Source organism: Onychomys torridus, chromosome 4, assembly GCF_903995425.1.
Source record: "Onychomys torridus chromosome 4, mOncTor1.1, whole genome shotgun sequence".
Classification (NCBI taxonomy): Eukaryota; Metazoa; Chordata; class Mammalia; order Rodentia; family Cricetidae; genus Onychomys; species Onychomys torridus.
The window spans coordinates 76,186,699-76,210,476 of NC_050446.1; the positions used below are offsets into that span (position 1 = coordinate 76,186,699).

A 23,778-nucleotide genomic window follows, 5' to 3' on the forward strand; every position below is an offset into this window, starting at 1 on the left:
CTTCATTTGGTTCATGGTTTTTCACCCTACAGGTCACATGTTCTAAGAAAGCTTTCTCTGATTCCACAGACAGATTTCAGTTCTCCTGCCCTGTGTTCTCATGAGATCTACAACAAATTATAATGATATATGTGTGATTCTATGGTTAACACGTAATTCCTCCAATAAACTGTTAATCACATCACATGAGAACAAAAGTCTGATGTGTTAGTCTTCAATTACATTCCAGGAATAAGCCACAGTTGTTAAATATTTGTTGAGTAAGAATCACTGGTCACTCCTCTAGCAGAAGCCTCCTACCCCACCAGAAGCCAAGCCAGCATCATGAACTCAGAAACCAGGCCAGCTCCCTGAAACCAAGCAGAAACCACCCATCCCACTAGAAGCCAGGCCAACATCCTGAACCCCAGAGGACCCCTAGCCAGATCAGAGGCCACACACATAGCCAGAACTCCAGCCCCAAATTGGGTAGCAACCCCCTACTGGACCAGAGGCCATCCAGGCCATCAGAAGTTCAGCCCCCACCTTGGTTGGAGAACCTCTTACTCAGCCACTGGCCACTCCAGCCAGAAGACCAGAGAAGAAACAGAAAGCGAGAAAGAAAACACCCACACAACAAAAACAAACCCAGAAATCAGGACCTAAACCTATAATCACTCCAAATTAAGATGCCTAAACATCAGTATAAGAACATAATCAACAACAGCCAGGACAATATGTCACCTCCAGAGCCCAGCCATCCAATTAAAGGAAACCCTGAATATTACCATATAGCTGAAGTACAAGAACACAACTTTAAAACCAACTTTATGAAGATGATAGAGGTCCTTCAAAAGGAAAGGAATAAATTCCTTAAAGAAATCAAGGAAAAGACAATCAAAAATTGGAGGAAATCAATAAACCCCTTAAAGAATGCCAAGAAATTTAAGAAAAAAAAAAAACTGTTCAAGATCTGAAAATGGAAATAGACTCAATAAAGAAAACACAAAATGAGAGAATTCTGGAAATGGACAATCTAGGTAAGTGAATAGGAACTACAGATACAAGCATCATCAACAGAATAGAAGAGAAGGAAGAGAGAATCTCAGGCGTTGAAGACATGATAGAAGAAATTTGATCAAAGAAAATGCTAAATCTAAAACACTCTTGACACAAACCATCCAGGAAATCTGGGGCACTATGAAATGACAAACCTAAGAAAGACAGGAATAGACGATTCCAAGCTCAAAGGCCCAGACAATATTTTTTAACAAATAGACGATTCCAAGCTCAAAGGCCCAGACAATATTTTTTAACAAAATCATAGAAGAAAATTTTCCTAACCTAAAGAACATGCCTATAAAGGTATAAGAAGCTTACAGGACACCAAATAGAATAGACTAGAAAAGAAAGTCCCCTTGTTATATAAATAATCAAAACACTAAACACACAGAACAAAAAAAAAAAAAACACTATTAAAAGCTGCAATAGAAAAAGAAGTAACATATAAAGGCAGACCTATTAGAATTACACTTGACTTCTCAATGGAGACTGTAAAAACCAGAAGGGCCTGGACAGATGTCTTGCAGACTCTAAGAAACCAAATATGCCAGCTCAGACTACTATTCCCAGCAAAACTTTCAATCACCACAGATAAAGAAAACAAGATATTCCATGATAAAGTCAAATTTAAATAATATTTATCCACAAATTCTGCCCTACCAAAAAACTCCAACCTAGGGAGATTGACTACACCCACAGAAACACAGGCAAATAATCTTACGCAGGACAACCCAAAGAAAGGAAGCTAATGGAGCTAATAGACCTTATGAACCAAAGGGATCTAACAGATGTCTACAGAACATTTAACCCAAACACAAAAGAATATACCTTCTTCTCAGAACTTCAAGGAACATTCTCCAAAACTGACCACATACTTGGTCACGAAGCAAATTTCCACAGATACAAAAAAATTGAAATAGCCCCTGCATCCTATCAGACCCCCACTGATTAAAGCTGGATTTCAATAATGACAGAAACAACAGAAATCCTACAAACTCTTGGAAAATGAACAACTTTATACTGAATGACTACTGAGTCAAGGCAGAAATAAAGAAGGAAATTAAAGACTTCCTAGAATTCAATGAAAATGAATGCAAAACATACAGAAACTTATGGAACATAATAAAAGTTGTGCTAAAAGGAAAGGTCATAGCACTAAGTGCCTACATAAAGAATTTGGAGAGATCTCATACCAGCAACTGAACAGCTCACAAGAAAGCTCAAGAACAAAAAGAAGCAGATACACCCAAGAAGAGTAGATGGCAGGAAATAATCAAACTGAGGGCTGAAATCAATAAAATAGAAACAAAGAGAACAATACAAAGAATCAATGAAACAAAGAGTTGGTTCTTTGAGAAAATCAATAAGATAGACAAACCCTTATCCAAACTAACTAAAAGGCAGAGACAGAATGTCCAAATTATCAAAATCAGAAATAAAAAGGAGACATAACAACAGATACCAAGGAAATCCAAACAAACCCTAGGTCATACTTCAAAAACCTGTACTCCACAAAACTGGAAAAATCTAAAAGAATAGACAGATTTCTTGATAGATACACTTACCAAAGATAAAGCAAGATAAGATAAATAATTTAAATGGACCTAACCCTAAGGAAAAAGAAGCATTCATTAAAAGTCTCCCAACCAAAAAATGTCCAGGGCCAGATGGTTTTAGCAAAGAATTCTACCAGACTTTCAAAGAAGAGCTAATACCAATACTCCTCAAATTATTCCACACAATAAAAACAAATGGGACATTCCCAAATTTATTTTATGAGGTTACAGTTACCATGATATCCAAACTACACAAAGATTTAACAAAGAAAGAGAATTACAGAACAATATTCCTCATGAACAATGATGCAAAAATACTCAATAAAATACTGGCAAACCGAATCCAAGAACACATCAAAGAGATCATCAACCATGATCAAGTAGGCTTCATTCCAGAGAAGCAGGGATGTTTTAACATACAAAAATCTGTCAAAATAATTCACCATATAAAAAAGTGAAAAAAAACAAACAAACACATGATCATCTCATTAGATGCAGAAAAAGTCTTTGACAAAATCCAACACCCCTTCATGATAAAAGTCTTGGAGATATCAGGGATAACAGGAGCATTTCTAAACATAATAAAGGCGATATACAGCAAGCCGATAGACAACACCAAATTAAATGGAGAGAAACTCAAAGCAATTCCACTAAAATCAGGAACAAAAACAAGGCTGCCCATTCTCTCCATATCTATTCAATATAGTACTTGCAGTTCTAGCTAGAGCAATGAGACAGACAACTAGAGAAGATGAAAGGGATACAGGCTGGAAAGGAAGATGTTAAAGTATCACTACTGTAGATGATATATTATATACAAGCAACCCCAAAAATTCTACTAAGGAACTCCTACAACTGATAAACACCTTCAGCAAAGTGACTGGATACAAGATTAACTCAAAAAAATTAGTAGCCCTCCTATATACAAAGGTGGAGAAAGAAATTAGGGAAACAACACCCTTCATAATAGTCACAAATAATGTAAAATACCTTGATATAACTGTAACCAAGACCCGTATGACAAGAACTTCAAAAGCCTTTCAAGAAAGAAATTGGAGAAGATATCAGAAAACAGAAAGATCTCCTATGTTCATGGATCAGTAGGAAAAATGGTCATCTTACCAAAAGCAATCTACAGATTCAATGCAATCCCCATCAAAATTCTAATACAATTATTTACAGACCTTGAAAGAAAAATACTCAACTTCATATGTAAAAAAAAAAAAAAACAGGATAGCTAAAACAATCCTGTACAATAAAAGAATTTCTGAAGGTATCGCCATCCTTGACTTCAAGCTCTACTAAAGAGCTAAAGTAATACAAAGAAAAGAAAAAAAAAAAACAAAAAAAAAAAAAAAAAAACATGGTATGGGCTTAAAAACAGGTGGCTCAATGGAATCAAATCAATGACCCAGACATAAATACACATACACACAGCTATGGACACCTGATTCTTGACAAAGAATACAAAATTATAGAATGGGAAAAAGAAAGCATCTTCAACAAATGGTGCTGGTCTAACTGGATGTCCATATGTAGAAGAATGCAAATAGATCCATATTTATCATCCTGCACAAAGCTCAAGTCCAAGTGGATCAACATATAACCAGTTACACTGAACCCGACAGAAGAGAAATGGAGCCTTGAACACATCGGCACAGGAGATGACTTCCTGAATAGAACACCAACAGGGTAGGCATTAAGATCAACAATTAATCAATGGGACTTCATGAAACTGAAAAGCTTCTGTAAGGCAAAGGACACCATCAATAGGACAAAGCCTATAGAATGGGAAAAGATCTTATCAACCCCACATCTGACAGAGGGTTAATTTCCAAAATATATAAAGAATTCAAGAAACTGGACATCAAAAATCCAAATAATCCAATTTAACAATGAGGTACAGATCTAAACAGAATTATTAACAAAGGAATCTCAAATGGCCAAGAAGCACTTAAAGAAATGTCCAACATCCTTAGCCATCAGGGAAATGCAAATCAAAATGACTCTGAGATTTCATCTTATACCTGTCATAAGGGCTAAGATCAAAAACACGAGTGAGAGCTCATGTTGGCAAGGATGTGAAGCAAGGGGAACACCCCTCCATTGCTGGTAGAAGTGCAAATTTGTGCAGCCACTTTAGAAATCAATATGGCTGTTTCTCAGAAAATTGGAAATGGATCTACCTCAAGACCCAGCGATATCACTTTGGGACATATAACCAAAGGATGTTTCATCCTACCACAAAGGCACTTTCTCAATTGTGTTCACAGTGGCTTTATTCATAGTAGCCAGAATCTGGTAACAACTCAGATGCCCCTCAACCAAAGAATGGATAAAGAAAATGTGGTGCACTTACACAATGGAGTATTATTAAACTGATTAAAAAAAAAATAACATCATGAAACTTGCAGGCAAATTGATGGAATGAGAAAAAAATCATCCTGAGAGAGGTAGCCCGAACCCAGAGAGACAAACATGGTATGTACTTATTTCTAGGTGGATATTAGCTGTAAAATAAAGAAGAACCATGCAACAACCCACAGACCCAGAGGTGCTAAGTAACAAGGAGGAGGCAATGGGGGAGGAGTGCTTGGCTCTCCCTGGGAAAGGTAAATAGAATAGATTTTGTGGGAGGACTAGGGGCAGATGGAATGGGAAGAGGAGAGATCAGGTTGGGGTAGAGTAGGAGAGTGCTGGAAGAGATGACTGGAAAGAGGGGCATTTCAGGGTGAGGTAGAAATTTACTGCAATGGAAACTCCCAGGAATCTACAAGAATGACCCTAGCTAAGACTCCAAACAATAAGGGATTCGTAGTCTGAACTGGCCATCTCCTGTAACCAGGAAAGACCTCTAGGAGAGGAACTGGGACACCAACCCAGCCAAATAACCTTCAACCTACAATTTGTCCCACCTACAAGATGTGCTGGGGTAAAGATAGCACACAGAAATTGTAGGGGTCGTCAACCAACAACTGTTCCAGCCTGAGACTCATGCCATGAGAATGAGCCCACCTGACACTGCCTGGAGCAGGACCCAGAGGCTGGATGACCCAGAGACCTAAAATAGAACCAAACAAGACTAAAGAAAAAAAGTCAATGTAGTGATGCCTAATGATATTCTGCCATACTCACAGATTGATGTCTAGCCTCATCAGAGAGGCTTCATCCAGTAACAGCTAGAAACAGATGCAGAAGAGACCCACCCACAGCCAAACATTAGACAGAACTCAGGGAGTTCTGCTGAAGAGGGAGAGGAAAGATTGTAGGAGCCAGAGAGGTCAAGGACACCATAAGAAAACCCACAGTATCAACTGGGTCCGTAGTGGTTTACAGAGACTTAACTGACAACCAGGGAGCCTATGTAGGACTGACTAGTTCCTCTGCATATATGTTACAGTTGTGTAGCTTGGTCTTCTTGTGGGACTCCTGACAATGGGATCAGAGGCACTCTCTGACTCTTTGGCCAGCTTTTGGGACCATTTTCCTCATGCTTGGCTGCCTTGTCCAGTCTTAATATTAGAAGTGCCTTCTCTTACTGAAACTTTATATGCCATGTTTGTTTGATATCAATAGAAGGCATGCCCTTTTCTGAATAGAAATAGAGGAAGAGTGGATGGGGAGTGACTTGGAGGGGGGGGACTGTAGTCAGGATATAAGAAAATACTAAAATCATCATCATCATCATCATCATCATCATCATCATCATCACCACCACCACCACCATCATCATCATTGTTTAAAAAAAAAAAAAAAAAAAAAAAAAAAAGCACTGGTCATTTACAGGTTCCCTAAACCTATTTAATGTTGCAGATAATGACTTTTTTTTTAAGTGGCCGAATTCCTCAGTTGTATGCACACACCCAAAATAGTCAAAAGTAAATACAAGTGCTAAAGAACTTAGAATAAAAAGCAAATGGGAATCCAACCTCTCAGCCCTGATAGACCCTACACATCCTTCTCCAGTGTCTAGCCAGGTAAATGTAGTCCTCACCCCTCACAAGGAAGCTCTGCAACAGATGGAGACCATTACAGAAAACCACAACCAACCCAACTACAGAGTTGTGGAGCCCAGCCCCACTTCTACAAAACATCCCCACACTCAAGGCTTGGGGAATACTGCAACAGAGAACACAGATAGACTGTAAGAGTCCAAGGACCAGAGACTTTACTGTGAGACTGTGTCTCCTAGTAACATCAGAAGATACACCCGTAAAGTTTCTGCAACATAACTTCCTAAATAGGAACTGAACAAGGACAACAGTAGACATACCAATGGATGAGGGAAAGACCACAAGGCTTTGACCTACCCACACAAATAACTATAGGCAATTAGAGAATGCTAAGAGCAAGTCTTTCCCAGGGACACGAATTAGTTATCCAATACCAAATGGTCAGCCCTTAAAATATACAGGCAAGTTGTATAATAGCTTGAGCAGGTAGTACTTAAGGTATTGAGAAATACATACATATATACACATCTGTATGTAACAATAAATAATGAAAAAGGACATGAATTTGAAAGAAAGCAAGGAGGGGTAGATGGAAGGGTTTGGAGGGAGGAAAGGAAAGGAAAAGGAGAAATAGTGTAATTATATTGTAACCTCAAAAAAACAAATCATTTTTTAAATTTTTAAAAAAATCAAACAGGGCTGTAACTGTTGAGCAGGAATCAGTGCCCAGTCTCATCCAACACAATGAATAGCAGTATAAACACACCCACTGTAAGAGACCTTTCCACACAAGTGTGATTATGAGAACTGGACCTCCAAAATCCAGTCTCTCAAGTCAGCTGCATGGAAACTGAGAGAACAAAAGAAAAACGAACAGTATTCCTACTCTAATGACCTCAATGGAATGACTGCAGCTATCCCAAGTTACAATTTTGTTGTATAGCAATTTGAGCCATCTTATCTGAGGCAGGGCAGTCACCAGGTTAACTACCCTATCTTAAATTCATAAGAGGTAAAGGTGCTAACTGTAAGGACGTGACAGCCAGCCCTAACCTCATGGCACTGTGTTTTTTCCTGCCCAGAAATGAACTGCTCTATTCCAGTCATTAGAGCGCTCAGATCTGAGTAATAATTTACATAGGTCCCCTGTGGTGACTAAAGAAATTTAATATGGAACCAGGCATCCCTTAAGGGCCATTGCCCTTTCGCTCTGGAATGCCAGGGAGATCCTAGTGGCCTGCAGGTGAGAGAAGAATAAGATAATGGGCTGTGAGGGATTAACAGCTGCCTTTGCTTCTGTAAAAACCTGCTATTGCTATGGGACAGGGGATGAAATGGTCTTTTATTACTGCAGAGAGGAAAGAAAAAGACAACTGAAGGATGTAAAACGGTTTTCTTGCCCAGCTGTGAGTTCCATGGATACTTGTCATGCATACCTCTCTGATGTCTGTCCTTAGCCACACCCCCTTAACCTCCACTTCTAGCCTGATCGAAGATTGCAGTCCTTCAGCGAGGCAGGAGAGCTGGCCACGCCCCTCACCAGCTGCAGCACCAGGGAGAGTGGGTCCTGCTCCTCACCTGGGCAACACAGTAGAGCTGGTCCCGGCGGCGTGGGTGAGCCACCCTGAGGCCATGAAAGCAGGAGAACTGGCCCTGCCCCTTACTACATGCTACAAGCTGCATGAGGGTGGGGGTGGCGGTGGGGGAGGGAAGCAGTGCAGGAGAGCTCGCCCTGGTGGGGAGGATGAGGGAGAACTGGCAGGCTGACAAACCCAGCTACAACCCAGGCCCAGAACGAGGGCTATGAGTTGGCCCACCAAAACATCCACCCCATCTGTGAACTGCTGGAGCACATGAAAGGACTGATCGTGTAGATCCAAAGCTGCAGTGTCTCAGTGACACCGGGCAACAACAGGATATCCAGGAGTCGTCCCAGTGAAAGCCCAGTATTATGATAGTGAAGCAGAAACCAGAGGCCTTGAACCAGACCAATGACTCACTCAATGAACACTTGCAAGTAAAGATGCATGGACTAAAGGGTACACTGTGTGACTCTCAGTGACACACTACAGCTTCAACAAGGAGATTTTCTTTCTTTTTTATTTTCTTGAGGCTGCAAGGGTAGAGGGCAGATACAAAGGGACAGGGAGATGAATGGGATCAGGATGCATCATGTGACATCCACAAAAAATCAATAGTTTTTAAAAAAAAGAATAAATTAATTTAATTTAAATTTGAATTGAGTCTAAGTCTCTGATTTCTCCCAGTGGACTAAAACACCACAACACTAACTTGATGTCAAATGAACAGAGAGCACCAAACAAACCTTGTAGTAAAGGTCATACTCAAGCCACCCACATTGGTGCACTGTGCTGCTTCTGCCGAAAAGCCTGAATCTAAACTCTCCTCCTTGACTGTCAAAATAATGAGGCAAACCCTGGAAAGGAACTACGTACGCTCTTGAATCTTGGAGAATATTTATGAAGGTGAGCACAGTAACAAATAAAATCAATGGTAGAAAAAAACAATACAAAACATGCTTCCTTGATGCCCCAGGCAAATCTGTTGCTTAAACAGTAACAACAGAATCTAATCAGTAAACTTCCCAGCTGCCAAAATTATACGAGCAACTTGCCTATTTAAAAATGTCACATTTCCCAGCTGATATAAATATTTGCCTTCTGCTTACATTCCTAAAGTGCAATACAAATTAGGCCACACACTGAAATTCACCTTGGCACAAAGTATTTAATTTCTTTCTTCCTTTCAAGTGACCCAGATTGTACATTATGAAAATTGGGAAACCCTGGTGGCCTTTTGGTGATTAGAAAAGATCACTGCAGACTGAACCGACTGTCAGCCATCAATTCAAACATCATTTCACACAAGAGACAGTCTTAACTACTTCATTCAAGTCCACTGAGACTTGGTTCAGCCTCAGTAACTGTTTACACACAAATGCAAGACCTCCTGCTACCTAGTCTCTGGAAACATGATACTAGTGAGATCTTTTCATTCAACTTTTTTTTTCTATTTTTTTCTTTTTTTTAATCATATTTGTGTTTTAATTTTACATATCAGTCATGTGTTCCCCTGTCCTCCCCCCTCCCACCCCCACCCCTGCCTTCCCCCCAGCCCCTCCCCTCCATTCCCATCTCTCCTCCAGGGCCAAGACTCCCCTGGAGATTCAGCTCAACCAGGTAGATTCAGTACAGGCAGGTTCAGTCCCCTCCTTCCAGGCTGAGCAAAGTGTCCCCACATAAGCCCCAGGTTCCAAACAGCCAGCTCATGCACTAAGGACAGGTCTGGGTCCCACTGCCTGGGTGCCTCCCAAACAGTTCAAGCTATTCAATTTGCTCACTTATCCAGAGGGCCTGACCCAGTTGGGGGCTCCACAGCTTTTGGTTCATAATTCATGTGTTTCCATTAGTTTGGCTATTCGGAACCCTGTGCTTTTTCCAATCATGGTCTCAACAATTCATACTCTTACAGTCCATCCTCTTTCTTGACAATTTGAGTCCTGGAGCTCCACCTGGGGCCTGGCCAAGGATCTCAACATCAACTTCCATCAGTTCTTGGATGAGAGTTCCAGCACAAAACCCAGGATAGCCAAAAGAATCCTGTACAATAAAACAACCTCTGGAGGCATCACGATCCCCAAACTCAAGCTCTACTACAGAGCTACCGTAATAAAAACAGCTTGGTACTGGCATAAAAACCAACATGTGGACCAATGGAATCGAATTGAAGACCCTGACATTAACCCACACACCTATGAACATATAATTTTTGACAAAGAAGCCAAAAATGTACAATGGAAAAAAGAAAGCATCTTCAACAAATGCTGCTGGCATAACTGGATGTCAATGTGTAGAAGGCTGCAAATAGATCCATATCTGTCACCGTGCACACTTAAGTCACTTAAGTCCAAGTGGATCAAAGACCTCAACATAAATCCAGTTACTCTGAACCTGCTAGAAGAGAAAGTAGGAAGTAGTCTTGAATGCATTGGCACTGGAGAGCACTTTCTAAATATAACACCAGTAGCACAGACACTGTGAAACAATCAATCAATCAATCAATGGGACCTGTTGAAACTGAGAAGCTTTTGTAGAGCAAAGGACACGGTCAACAAGACAAAGCAACAGCCTACAGAATGGGAGAAGGTCTTCACCAACCCCACATCTGACAGAGGGCTGATATCCAGAATATATAAAGAACTCAAGAAATTAGACATCAAAATGCCCAACAGTCCAGTTAAGAAATGGGCTATAGAACTAAACAGAGAATTCTCAACAGAGGAAGCTCAAATGGCTGAAAGACATTTAAGGAATTGCTCAACATCCCTAATTATCCAGGAAATTCATTCAACTTTTTAAAAGAAAGAAAGAAACCTGGTAACTGAATAGTATACTTGAAAAATGTTTTTAAAAAGCAATGCCACAAATAATAGGCAAAGCTGATGTAAAAAAAAAATTAAATTTGCCAGCCACATTGGCTTATGGTGGTTCGATGAAAGGGATCCACCTCTCCCTATATACTTAGCTGGTGTTTACCATTATTGAACAGTACTAGAATCTCACAAATCACTATTAGCATTAGTGATACACTCTAGGTTCTTGTTGTAAGCAACACTGATCATTTCCCTGTAAATAAGCAAAGATGTTGGGGATGGAAAAATGTGACTCCCTAACTAACAGCTGTTATCCTATGTCACAGCAGTAGCCTTCAACACTTAACTTGGAAACAGTCAGGCAGATAGCATGGATGCTTGTATTGGATGTTCTCAACCCTCTACAGACACCTTGAGAAAAATCCACAGTGGCCACACAATGAGGTCCTAAAGTACATTCACTCTCCAGCAAAACATTGTCCTTTTCACTGGAAGAGCTCTAGAGAGCTTTGAAGCCTAGAGGACCAAGCCTCTCCAATACCCTTGGCCTTGGAGATACAAAACTGGCCCTGCCAAGGGCTGGGGCATGCCAACTCCCTGAGCTTACACTTATAAAACTAAGGGTCGTGGTACCCTAGGCCTATACAATAGCTGAACCACCAAGTGGAGCAAAGGGGCCCACTCATCAGAGCAAGCAAGAGAGTTACGACTCTAGAGGGTGCTACATGCTGCTGCTCCCTCCTGTCTGTGGCTACAGCTCACTGCTATCAAATGCTAAGAGATAGTTAAAAAACAAAACAAACAAAAACAAAAACAAAAAACAAAAAACAAACCTGCCAAATACCACCACTCACAGAGATTCTCCTCAGCAATCCATAATTTCTATTGGGGAGAGCAAAAGAACACCAAGCCGTATGACTGACAAGTACAGACCTTTTCACTGCTAGCAGGAAGTGAGAAACTTCACCACAATAATGCCCAGTACAGGCTCTCGCCTATAAAACTTTCATCTTGGAAATGTTTTACATAGAGACAAGAACCAGTCTCAAACAATACCAGAATGGCTAAAAATGCAGTTCATGGGATCTCACCAAGGAGCTAGTGAATTAGGTTTTCTTATGGGTACAGGATATAGGAATCTGCCTTGTTTTTAAAAGCAAGCTTTACTCCCCAAATCCACCAAAACAGGTGCTTTATCCTTCCTGGCTCTCCCTCAATCAAGTCTTACAAAACTCAGAGTCACTGGGGTATGACATTTGGAAGCAGAACAAAAAAATGTCATTGCTTCAAATTCTCAAAGCCTTACCAATTCAAGTAGCCCAAAAGCTAGGGCAGGAGCCTACACTGTCAAGTGACAAGCAGTTGCTACTCCAGATCAACTATCCACAGCCACTTTAATGCCTATCTAGTCGTGACAAAAACTCTTCTCCCAACAATAGCAATAACTTGTGGTTATTATGACAAAACAGTGTGACAGCAGGACAAGGGCAATCAAACCCACAAGGGAACAGCCCTGTGCCTAAACTTTAAGATTAACTTCAGGATGTCCTCTCACATTCAATAAAGAGCCAGGTTCTCTCTCCTCTCTCTTCTCTCTCTCCTCTTCTCTTCTCTTCTCTCCCCACTCATGTGTCTGCTTCACACAGGCCTGTCACCTCTATCCTCTACCCTATATTAATAAACAGCTCTTCTGTGGAAAAAATAAAAATAAAATAAATAAATAAATAGCCAGGGTTTTCTGCTGTCCCTATTGTTAATGTTTGCTTGCTTTTCTTCATGATAGGTTCTCATGAAGCCTAGTATTGGAGAATATTAGTTTAAGATATGTTACATTTGTTTATGCTTTGGAATATTTGTTTGATGGTGCAAAGATGTGTTGCATTCTTTTATGTTGCATCTATTTAACTCTGTGAAGCTGTGTTACTTTGCCTGCCTAAAACATTTGATTGGTCTAATAAAGAGCTGAACAGCCAATAGCAAGGCAGGAGAAAGGACAGGCAGGGCTGGCAGGCAGAGAGAATAAATAAAAGGAGAAATCTGGGGGAAAAAGATCAAGGAAAGGAGGACTCCAGGGGCAAGCCACCCAGTCACCCAGCCACTCGGCCACCCAGCCAGACACAGAATAAGGAAAGAAAAAAATATACAGAAATAGAGAAAAGTAAAAGCCCAGAGGCAAAAGATAGATGGAAGAATTTAAGTCAAGAAAAGCTGGCTACTGGGTTGGGGATTTAGCTCAGTGGTAAAGTGCTTGCCTAGCAAGTGCAAGGCCCTGGGTTCGATCCTCAGCTCAAAAATAAGAAAAGAAAAGAAAAGAAAAGAAAAGAAAAGAAAAGAAAAGAAAAGAAAAGAAAAGCTGGCTAGAAACAAGCCAAACTGAGGCTATGCATTTACTTATCAGAGAGAATTAAGTCTCCATGTGTGATTTATTTGGGAGTGGGTGGCAGGCCGCCCAAAGAGTGAAAAAACAACAAACTAAAGCCAGCCTCGCCGCAAACTGGCTATGCAGTCAAGGATAACCTGAAATTCGGATAACTCTTGTGCTAATATTACCTCATGTGCTACCACACCCAGTTTTAAAGGTGACCTGAGGATAGACACCAGGACTTTACCCATTCTGGGCAAACACTCTTCAGTTGAGCTATATATATCGCCAGCCCAAACTCCAAAGGTCCCTTGGAGAAATATACTTGTGCTGATACAAAAATGCTAACCAGGAAAGGAGAAAGCAATACCCCATATGAACATCAGTGGATTAGCATAAGGCTCCTTTCAGTGGATTGTGGAAAAAGGACTCAGAAAAAGCATCCATTACATGTGTATACTTACATATTTCATAAATTTTTAAAGGCAAAAATTCTGTATGTTATTATTATTTATTTTGTGATCAATTTTTTATATTTTTATGATTTCTTATGGTCAGTTGCTGTTTTACATTTTCCTTTAAAATAATATCAATTACAAGACTGTTCTTCTGGGAAATAAGGCAATAACTTTATAAGAGCTATATGTGACATGATTATTTAATAGTTTAATTTATTCTGAATTTAGGGGAAGGAAGGGAGGGACAGCTCTATATCAACTAGACCAAAGGTTTTATAAGTTTCAAAAGTCTTTAACTGATTGAGTAAAAGTTTCTGCTTTTTAAAAAGAAATTTCACAACTTCAGTTTTTCTTACATCAAGGGAGGTAAGGGAAAGATTGCCAAAAATAACAAAGCAACATAAACCACTTGTAGTTTCTAGAAAGAGGTCATACAGTATGAAAAAGACAGAGAGCACATACCCTTGTTCATCTGGGGCTCACTCTCTTCCTCCATGTCCAAATCTTCTAAGTCTAGGAAGTTGTCTACCTACAAGAAGACTGAGATTATCTTGCATATATTAGACATGAAGAAAGGCAATGTAGTCAGTCAGTGACCCACGCACACAGCTGAAGGCTGGATCTGCTTTCCTGTGACCTCTCCAGGCCCAGTTAAAAGCCATTGTATGCATATGTTTTCCGGTCTGTAGAAGCATGACATTTGCAAGTCTAGGGTTTTAAAACACCACAGCCTGCTCTCTACAGCAAAAAAGAAAACAGACTGGGGTTTCTTGTAAGGGACTCTGTTTCAAATTTTCTTCCCAGAATTTTTATCAGAGGAGACAGCAGTTTCCGGGTTTGGGTTTGCCTGCTTCTCAAGAAACCTTAGTGATGGTGGCAGCCAGGACCCTTCCTCACAGCATAGAGAGCCAGAGAGAGGAAGCTAAAGACAGCAGGAAAGAAAATATCATTCAAAACAAAAGCATGCTGCCCAGGTAAATCACAGGAGAGGTGAGCAGGGCAAAATATCAAGTGTTTTCTCTTTCAGGCAAATAAAACTGAAACTTACTTCAAAGGCAAAAAGCACCCCAAATAACCTCCCCCACCCAATAGCAGCATTTCAATGAAGAACTATTCCATGTGGAATACTGCTTCCCACTGCACACTGACAATGAGGCATCTCAGGGGACTATCAAAGAATGTAAATAAGAAAATGCTGGCACATGGCATGGAGTAAGGACACAAGGTCGCCATTTGTTTTATGCTTACAACCTGAACGTAGAATTAACAAAATACCTTAAAGTAACAAATGGAGATTCAAGACAGTCTGTGTCTTTCTGTCCTGAGCTGAATGTGGAATGTGTAGTAGGCAGACCATGCTGACCCCACAGAAAGTAAAAATGATAGCTTCCATGCTGCTAACCTGGTAACAGCAACTCTTATTCAGCATGCAAACTCAAAAGCAAAATTCACCTTCCATATGTTTCAATACTAAAATTTGAGAATCAGTTACATTATAACATCTTTTTTAATGATCATGCTAAAATTCCCTTCCCATTTGTTAAACCTTAAGGAGACAAAGATCCAGAACCCAGTCAAGCACAAACAGTTTAAGATGTTCCACCACCAATTTTAAAAAAGAAAATCTTTCAAGGATAAATCTGTTGATTCTCCAGTTTTGTACAAAGAAAAGCGGGAGTCTAATATTTGCCTATTGGTTTGTACGGTAGTTAAAATACAGGCTGTCTCTCATAGGCTCTAGCAGTTGAACACTTGGTGCCAGTCAGTGACGCTGCTTAGAGCGGTTTAGGAGGCAAAGCCTTGCTGGAAGAAGTCTGTCACTGGAGGTGGGCTTTGAGAGTAAAAAGGCTTGCCTACTTCTAGTTCACTCTCTCTGCCTCCTGCTTGTGGTTGAGGTTGTGAGTTCTCGGCTTCCTGCTGTCTGCTGCTTGTTATTATGCCTCCCCACCATGACGGACTTTTATCTATAGGCTTTTTCTTTCAAAGTTGCCTTGGTCATGGTGATTCATCATAGTAACAGAAAAGTTGCTAATACATTTGTTTATGTGTGTTATTCTCAAGGCAGATAACTGAATCTGGCCTTACCTTCACCTTTCCTGCCCGGGTCATATCACCTTGAAGGAAGCTGCCAACTTGCTGGCCTTCATCAATCACTATCTGAAAACACAGCATGGACACACAGTCAGGAAATAATAGTTTCTGTTCCTAGCAGTATCTGGAAGACCAGATTCTCTAGGCTATAGCAATGGTGAAGGGATCGGTTTCAGCAAGTCTAACTGCAATTCTGGTACCCTAGACTCACCCAAGATATAGCAGGTGACTTAATTCAACATGCTTGTGTATAAAACAGACAGCTGCTCCACCTCCTAGTCAGCCCCGCAACGAACCTCTGATACACAAATCAGAGATCACTGGTACAATTTAACAATTCTAGGCCTCCCTATATTTAATAGAATCTCAATCATCACTATTAGCGTGTGAATCCTTTATGGAAAATATCTCATATCTCACACTAGAAGCAAGCTCTAAGAAAAGTGATTATAAATCACTGTTCTATACAAACACATTTCTATCACAGAGGCTTCTGACTCTTATAAAAACAAAATATTGTGTAATACTGTCCATAATATCACATAGAAAACATTGCAAACAGGAACAAAAACTCAAATGATTTTTTTTAATTAATCTAAACTCAAATGGCTTGAAAAGAGAACACTATGAATTATCATTCCTTGATAATTAAAGACAATAGCCAAAGAGGAGATGAATACTGTTGATAAGGTCTTGATGATTAGAGAACACCATCTAATATCTACAAAGCAAATCTTAGAAAAAACACGATAATGGCTTCTACTTTAAAATCTAAATGTGATAAATTTAGGACAGGAAAAAGTCCAGTTTATACAAAGAAGTAGAAAAGGGAACTCTCTGAAGCATTTACACATGGAAGAGTGCTAAGAAGTTTTCACCAAAAACTAAGGATTATCAAACTCTGGCATGTCAAGACTTAATTCTCAAGAGAGCACTTTTCCTAGGAAGAATGCTTCCTCCTTCTTCAAGCTGTTTCTGTAAACATAAGATAGTTACCTGGTCATCTTCTGAGCATTCAGATGAAGTATGAGGAAAGATGGCTGTATTTCTAAAACGATGACCATTTGATTCATTTTTATGGGTCAATTTTTCAGCAGTAAATATATTTTCTGATGAATCAGTTCCATGTGCTCCCCCTTTGGCCACATTATCCTCTGAAATGGTAAATTATGAATTATTAAAAACACCTAATGTGGTCAGATTGTTTCTTTTGTGTTTACTGGAAATTTTTCATCCCTTCCCCCACCCCCCAAAAAATAATCCTTCTCAAAGAACTGTATCAGTAGAAGTTTCTTGAGGCCTTAACTACTCTTACATATAGATAACACTCCTTCAACATCTGACGAATACTGTCTACTATATACCCAGCACTATTTTTTACCATTGTTAAAAAGTTCAAGAAAGTACAGTTCCCTCAAAAATGTGAGACATTATTTATCTCATTTTCCCTTAGGTTTGGAACTTTTTTTCCTCATATGAAAGCAATGTGTGTCTACTTTTTTTAAAAAATATATGAGGAAAAGAGCAAAATATGAACATCATCCCTTTAATCCTACACAGCAGAATAACCACAATAAAATGTTTTGAGTGCTTATCTGTTCATTTCTTATGTATCCATGTACTTCTAAAACTCCAAATAGGATACATAAATACTATAATTTTGTTTGCCAGTAGTGTTTTTATATTATTGAATATTATTATATTTTAAGTTACAGAGAACTCTATTATCTAAATGTAAGATAGTTTACTCAATCAAGTCCATTATTCTTTTATTATTAATTTTTTTCTAGTCTGACCACAGTTTCCCCTCCCTCCTTCCTGCTCTCCTCCCAGTCCCTCTCCCCTATCTGTCTCCTTGTTCTCCTCCCAGTCCCTCTCCCCTATCTCCTTGCTCTCCCACCACCACCCAATCATTCCGCCTCTTTCTCTCCAACCTCTCCCCTCTCTTCAGAAAAGGGCAGGCCTTCCACTAGATATCAATCAAACATGGCAGATCAAGGTGCAGCAAGACTAGGCACCTCCTCTCCTATTAAGGCTGGACAAGGCGACCCAGTAGAAGGAAAGGGTCCCAAAAGCAGGTAACAGAAACAGCCCCTGCTCCCACTGTTAGGAGTCCCATATGAAGACTGAGGTGCACAACTGTATAACATACATGCAGAGGGCCCAGGCCAGTCCCCTGCAGGCTCCCTAGTTGTCAGTTCAGTCTCTGTGAGCCCCTGTGAGCCTGGGTTAGTTGATTTTGTGTGGGTTTTCTTTTGGTGTCCTTGACCCCTCTGGTTCCCACAATCCATCCTCCCCTGTTTCCACAGGATTCCCTGAGCTGCTCTAATGTTTGATTTTGAGTCTTTGCATCTGTTTCCATCAGCTGATAGGTGAAGCCTCTCTGGTGACTATAGGGCTAGGCACCAGTCTATGAATATAGCAGAATATCATTAGGAATCATTACGTTTACTTTTTTTTTTTCACTAGTCATGTTGAGTTCTAGCCCCCCAGGCAGTGTCAGGAGCGGACTCCCATTCATGGTATGGGTCTCAAGCTGGACCAGTCTCAATGTCCATTCTTAACTATTTATAATTATAAGTAATACCTCTTCCTGGGCGGTGGTGGTGCATGCTTTTAATCCCAGCACTTGGGAGACAGTGGCAGCCAGATCTGAATTTGAAGCCAAACTGGTCTACAAAACAAGTTTCAGGACAGCCAAGACTACACAGAAAAACCCCATCTTGAAAAACCAAATTTTATATATACAATTTTGGAGACTGGGCTGGGATCTTGGACAGAACAAAAAGGACAATTTTATATGTGTGTGTGTGTGTGTGTGTGTGTGTGTGTGTAAAATTTGGTTTTATATATACATATATAATTATAAGCAATACTTCTGTATTAAATCCATGCACAGATGCACAGTTACGGTTCTTCCTTAGGATAAGAAAAGAACCTAAGATTAATGAAAAATTAAGAGACTATGAAAATTCTATTGTGACTCCATCAATAGAAATGTGCGGGAACAAAACAGAATAAGTCGGGTAAGAAATAAGAGATCTTGATCTTGCATGTTTCATTTGAGGTATTATGGAGGCAATGACCCAAAAGCAGCTGCAAATGTAGGCTGAAGTGTGGAAGGAACATCACAATCAGAGGTGACTACCTGACCATCATCTACACTGAAGCAATAACTTAAGCCAAAGAGAACATTTTAACATTGGCATCATGGTTAATACTGTCAACGTCACAGACTCTAGGATCACTAGGAGACAAGCTTCCAGACACACCTGTAAGACATTATCAAGGTCAGCATGAATGTGGTGGGAAGACTCACCCTGAGCTCAGGAAGCAGCAGTCCGTGGGCTGGGGTCTTGGACAGAACAAAAAGGACCAAGTACGCTGAGTACAAATACTTATGTCTCTCTGCTTCTTGGCTGGGATCCAATGGTACTAGCTGTAGTGGATAGCCACCTCAGACTCTGACCAGCACACCTTCCCTCCCATGATGGCCTTTCCTGGCAGACTGAGCCAAAATAAACCCTTCCTTCTTTCCTTAAGTTGCTGTGTCAAGGAATTTTGTCACACACAGCAATGGGACAATTAACTAATATAATTAGCAATATTGACATTACCATGAGCTTAAAGTCACTGAGTGTTGAATGTTCTTTCTGGACATTTCATGAAACATTTCATTTTAAATCTTCCAAAATACCTAGAAGGCAGTCCTGTTTCTATCCCCACTTCACAGAAGACAGTAACTCAGGATACTAGAGATTAAATAAAATGTCCAAGGTAATGTAGCTGGTAGGTAACCATTGGATATAAGCCCAAGCCTTCTGACTCTAAAACCTACCCCTAACCACCGCTTTTGCTACCCTGAGTAAATCAGTAAAACAACAAAGGGAGAGGTCCTTACTGAACAAATAAGAAAGAAGTGCTCTAAGGAGAAGGGAATGCTGTGGGATGTCTTTCTGCATGCTGTGAATATGTGCTGTTCTGATTGGTTGATAAATAAAGCTGCATTGGCCTATGGCAGGGAGGATGGAGCCAGGAGGAAAAATCCAGGAGAGACAGTGAAAGGAGAGTAAGAGGAGATACCGAACTGCCATCCAAGGAGCAACATGTACTGGGATGGAGGGAAAGCCATGGAACACATGGCGACACATAGAGTAAATGGGTTAATTTAAGATGAAAGAGCTCGCTAGCAAGAAGCCTGCTATAAGCCACACAGTTGGTAATTAATATATGCCTCTGAATGGTTATTTTATAAGCAGCTTCGGGACCTCAGGGCCAGGCAGGACACAGAAAAACCTTGCAGCTACAAGGGAAAGAAAATTTAAATTTAAAAGGAAAAAAGCTTTCAACTGTCAAAGAGGAGTCAAGACTACAGGATACATTTAAAAAAAAAAAAAAAAAAAAAAAAAACCTGTAACTCACTTGTGTCAATCACAAGTATATATAAAAAATTATAAAGGACTAAAAAACAGTCATATGGTAGATATCAAGCTATCCCCAATTGGGGAATCCTATGCCAGGCCCTTACCTACACTGTGGTGAAAATGTCCCAGAGATGGATGTATTATTTTAGCTGTGAGCAGAGCAGAGCCACCATACTTATTTCTTTTGAGATGTTACTTGCATGACATTAAATCTGCAATTGTGATGCTCACAGTTTGGTGAAGGGCCAGTTGGAACCCTGTTGTAATGGTGTCGATGAAAATGGCCTCCATAGTTTCTTATATTTGATGCTTCATCACCAGGGAATGGAACTATTTGAGAAGGATTAGAAGATATAACCTTCTTAGAGTAGGTGTGGCCTTGATAGAGGACCTGTATCATTGGGGTGGGCTTTGATGTTTCAAAAGCCCATGCAGACCCAGTTTCTCCCTTTCTGCCTGCTCCCTGTAATCAGGATAAAAATCTCTCAGGTACTGCTCTAGCGCCATGCCTTTTTTCTTCCTACCATGATGATAATGGATTAACCCTCTGAAACTGTAAGCAAGCCCCCAACTAAATCCTTTCTTTTGGTTTATAAGAGTTTCTGGGAGTTGGGGATTTAGCTCAATGGTAGAGTGCTTGCCTAGCAAACACAAGGCCCTGGATTCTATCCTCAGCTCCAAAAAAAAAAAAAAAAAAAAATACTGATCACCAATGTTTCAGGCAGTGGTGGTGCACACGTCTTTAATCCCAGCACTTGGGAGTCAAAGGCAGGCGGATCTCTGTGAGTTTGAGGCCAGCCTGGTCTACAGAGCAAGTTCCAGGAAAGGCGCAAAGCTACACAGAGAAACCCTGTCTCAATAAACCAAAAAAAAAAAAAACAAAAAACAAAAAAAACAAAAAAAACAAAAAAAAACAAATAAATGCGGGCTGGAGAGGTGGCTCAGAGGATAAGAGCACTGTTTGCTCTTCCAAAGGTCCTGAGTTCAATTCCCAGCACCCACATGGTGGCTCACAACCATCTGTAGTGAGAACTCTTCTGGCCTGCAGAGATATGTGCAGACAGAATACTGTATACATAATAAATAAATAAATCTTTTTTTTTTAAAGAGTTTCTGTGGTTGTGGTGTCTCTTCCTCAGCAATAGAACAGTCACTAAGACAGACATTGGCACCAGGGAGTGGCGTATTGCTGTGACAGGCCTGAGCATGCTATTCTGCTGGAGGAAGGAGGAAGACTTTTGGACTTTGGGCTAGAAAAGTGATTGAATGCTTTAAGCAGGGATTAATTACTAGTAGTAGCAATACACTAGTAGTAGCATGGAAGACAGTGGTGCTGAGGGTGACTGCGGACTGTGGGGACCCAGCTTAAGAGTTTTCAGAGGTGAGGAATATTGTCATCTGGACTAGAGACTATTCTTGTGATATTTTGGCAAAGAATATGGCTGGTTTTTGTCCTTGTCCTAGAAATCTTCCTGAGGCTAAAACTGAAGATTTTAGGATTAATGGCCTTTGCAGAGATTTCAAGACAGCCTAGTATTGACCATATCAAGTGGTTATTAGTGATCACACTTATGCAGACCTACAATGAAAAGGAACAAACAGGGCAAAGGGAAGTACAGAACTTTAGTCTGAGGGAAAAAAAGAGCACCAGCAAATGTAACGCTGGAGCCAAGTCTTCTGTTTAAGGAGATGAAAACTTTAAAGAAAAGCTTGATGCTGAATGGAATAAAGGCAAGATGTCACTCAGACACTCTGCAAACTGTGAAAGGCCTGAGAGATTTCCTAGGCCTCGACAACAACAGAAATCTTATGCGGATGTAATTCAAGGAGGTACCCAGTTTCCAGCCCCAACAAGCAACAGAACCTGGCAGCTTCTGCCACGTGGTTCGGGATAGAGTCAAGAGGGATATAGGAACTGGAATCTCACTCCATTGTTAAGAAGAGTCACTGAAGCCAGGCATGTGGCAGGGCAGTCCCTGCATGGAGACCCGGAGAGGAGACTGCATGAAGCTGTAAAGGTGAAGCTGGATTGCCTTGGAGACCACAAGATGTTGAAGATGCCAAAGTCGTGAGATACCTTGGCAACTGCTCACAGGAGGTAGAACCAGCCCAAGAGAGACATGTGTGTTGCAGTCAGCAAGGCTAGAAGGGAAGAGCATATAATAAATGCTTTAATATTAGACATGGAAATGCAGAATTTATAGTTTGCCCTGCTGATTTTCAGTCTTGCTTGGTCCAACATTTCCTCACTGTGCTCCTTTCTCTCCCTTGTTTGATTCTGGATACCTTATTAAAAGTAAAATTTGTCAAGAATTTACAACAAAATTTAGTTTGTTTGTTTGTTTGTTTATGTGTATAGGTGCATTGACTATGTATATGTCTGTACATCCTCGCATGCCTGGTGCCTGAGAAGGTCAGAAAAGGCATCAGATGTCCTGGGACATGAGTAACTGATAGTTCAGAGCCACCCTGTGGGTGCTGATAATTGAACATGGGTCCTCTGGAAGAGAAGCCAGTGTTCTTAACCACTGAGTCATCTCTCTGGCTCCTTTTTTCCAAACACTTTAATACTGTTATAGAACAGAATTAAGGTAACACAGCCTGTGATAATAATTCACATCTAATGAATAATTTTCTCTTTTAAAAAAGAAAAAAAAAAGTATCCATTTACTTTGAAAGCAGCTCTCCATTACTGCCTACTGCACAAATACCAGCAATTCCTAACTAGCCCCTATTGGAAAGATGATCTCTGCCTTTGGCACTAACAAATTCTGAGTAAAATCTCTGTGGTGAAGTACAAGCCTTGGATGCCAGAGGTAGAAGAGCTCAGGAAGTGGGTAATGTGCTAGGAAGTTGCTAAAACCACTGCTGAGATATCAACAATATGAGGAGTCAGGCAAGCAAGGATGAAATCGGTGTAGTCTCCTAGACCTCTTCCATTTTGGAGTCAGGTTTCCCATGGTTCTCAAGGTAACAGTAAGAAGTGGCCGAGTGACATGGTGATGCTTAGAAACAGGATAAGCTACTGAGGGATGAACAGATGCCTCAAGCTTCATCAGAGGCAGAAGGGAAGGCTTCCTGTGGCTCCCACCATTCCTCCACACACTATTAGCAATAAAGGGAACAGTTTCAGTCCTCCTAGACATCGTTTACGTCAAACAAGCCTAAATGTGGTAGTTACCAAGAAAATCCTACCTACTCAACCCAAACAAGCCTAAATGTGGTAGTTACCAAGAAAATCCTACCTACTCAACCCAGCACTCCTGAACTAATCAATTGACTTCAATACTTGGAAAGCACAGTGGTCTCTGAAAACAGATATTCTGCAATGACAGGTTATATATGTTGCCAGCTCACTCTATGTACTCCTCTCTCAATTCCCAATAAGATGCTGAGGGTACCAGATGAAAGTCCTTTGAAATAAAGTGAAGTTCGAGCTCCTGATGCTGTTACTGAATTACTGATAAAAGTCCCAGATTTAGAAAAAAAAAAAAAAAAAA

The 23,778-nt window shown here is 40.4% G+C and overlaps 1 protein-coding gene across 2 annotated transcripts in view; it reads right to left on the minus strand.

The window, feature by feature from the left end:
* Positions 1 to 23,778, minus strand: part of LOC118582145 (intraflagellar transport associated protein) — an 87,928-nt gene that overhangs the window by 23,434 nt on the left and 40,716 nt on the right. Inside the window, exons 3-5 of one of the 2 annotated variants that reach the window (XM_036184748.1) lie at positions 16,851 to 17,008; positions 15,849 to 15,920; positions 14,226 to 14,292 (exon numbers count right to left, since the gene is read on the minus strand). The exons of the other annotated variant lie outside the window; for it this stretch is intronic. Of the exons in view, the coding sequence (XP_036040641.1) occupies positions 14,226 to 14,292; positions 15,849 to 15,920; positions 16,851 to 17,008 (297 nt within the window). The remainder of the gene's footprint in view (positions 1 to 14,225; positions 14,293 to 15,848; positions 15,921 to 16,850; positions 17,009 to 23,778) is intronic. 2 annotated transcript variants of the gene reach the window in all.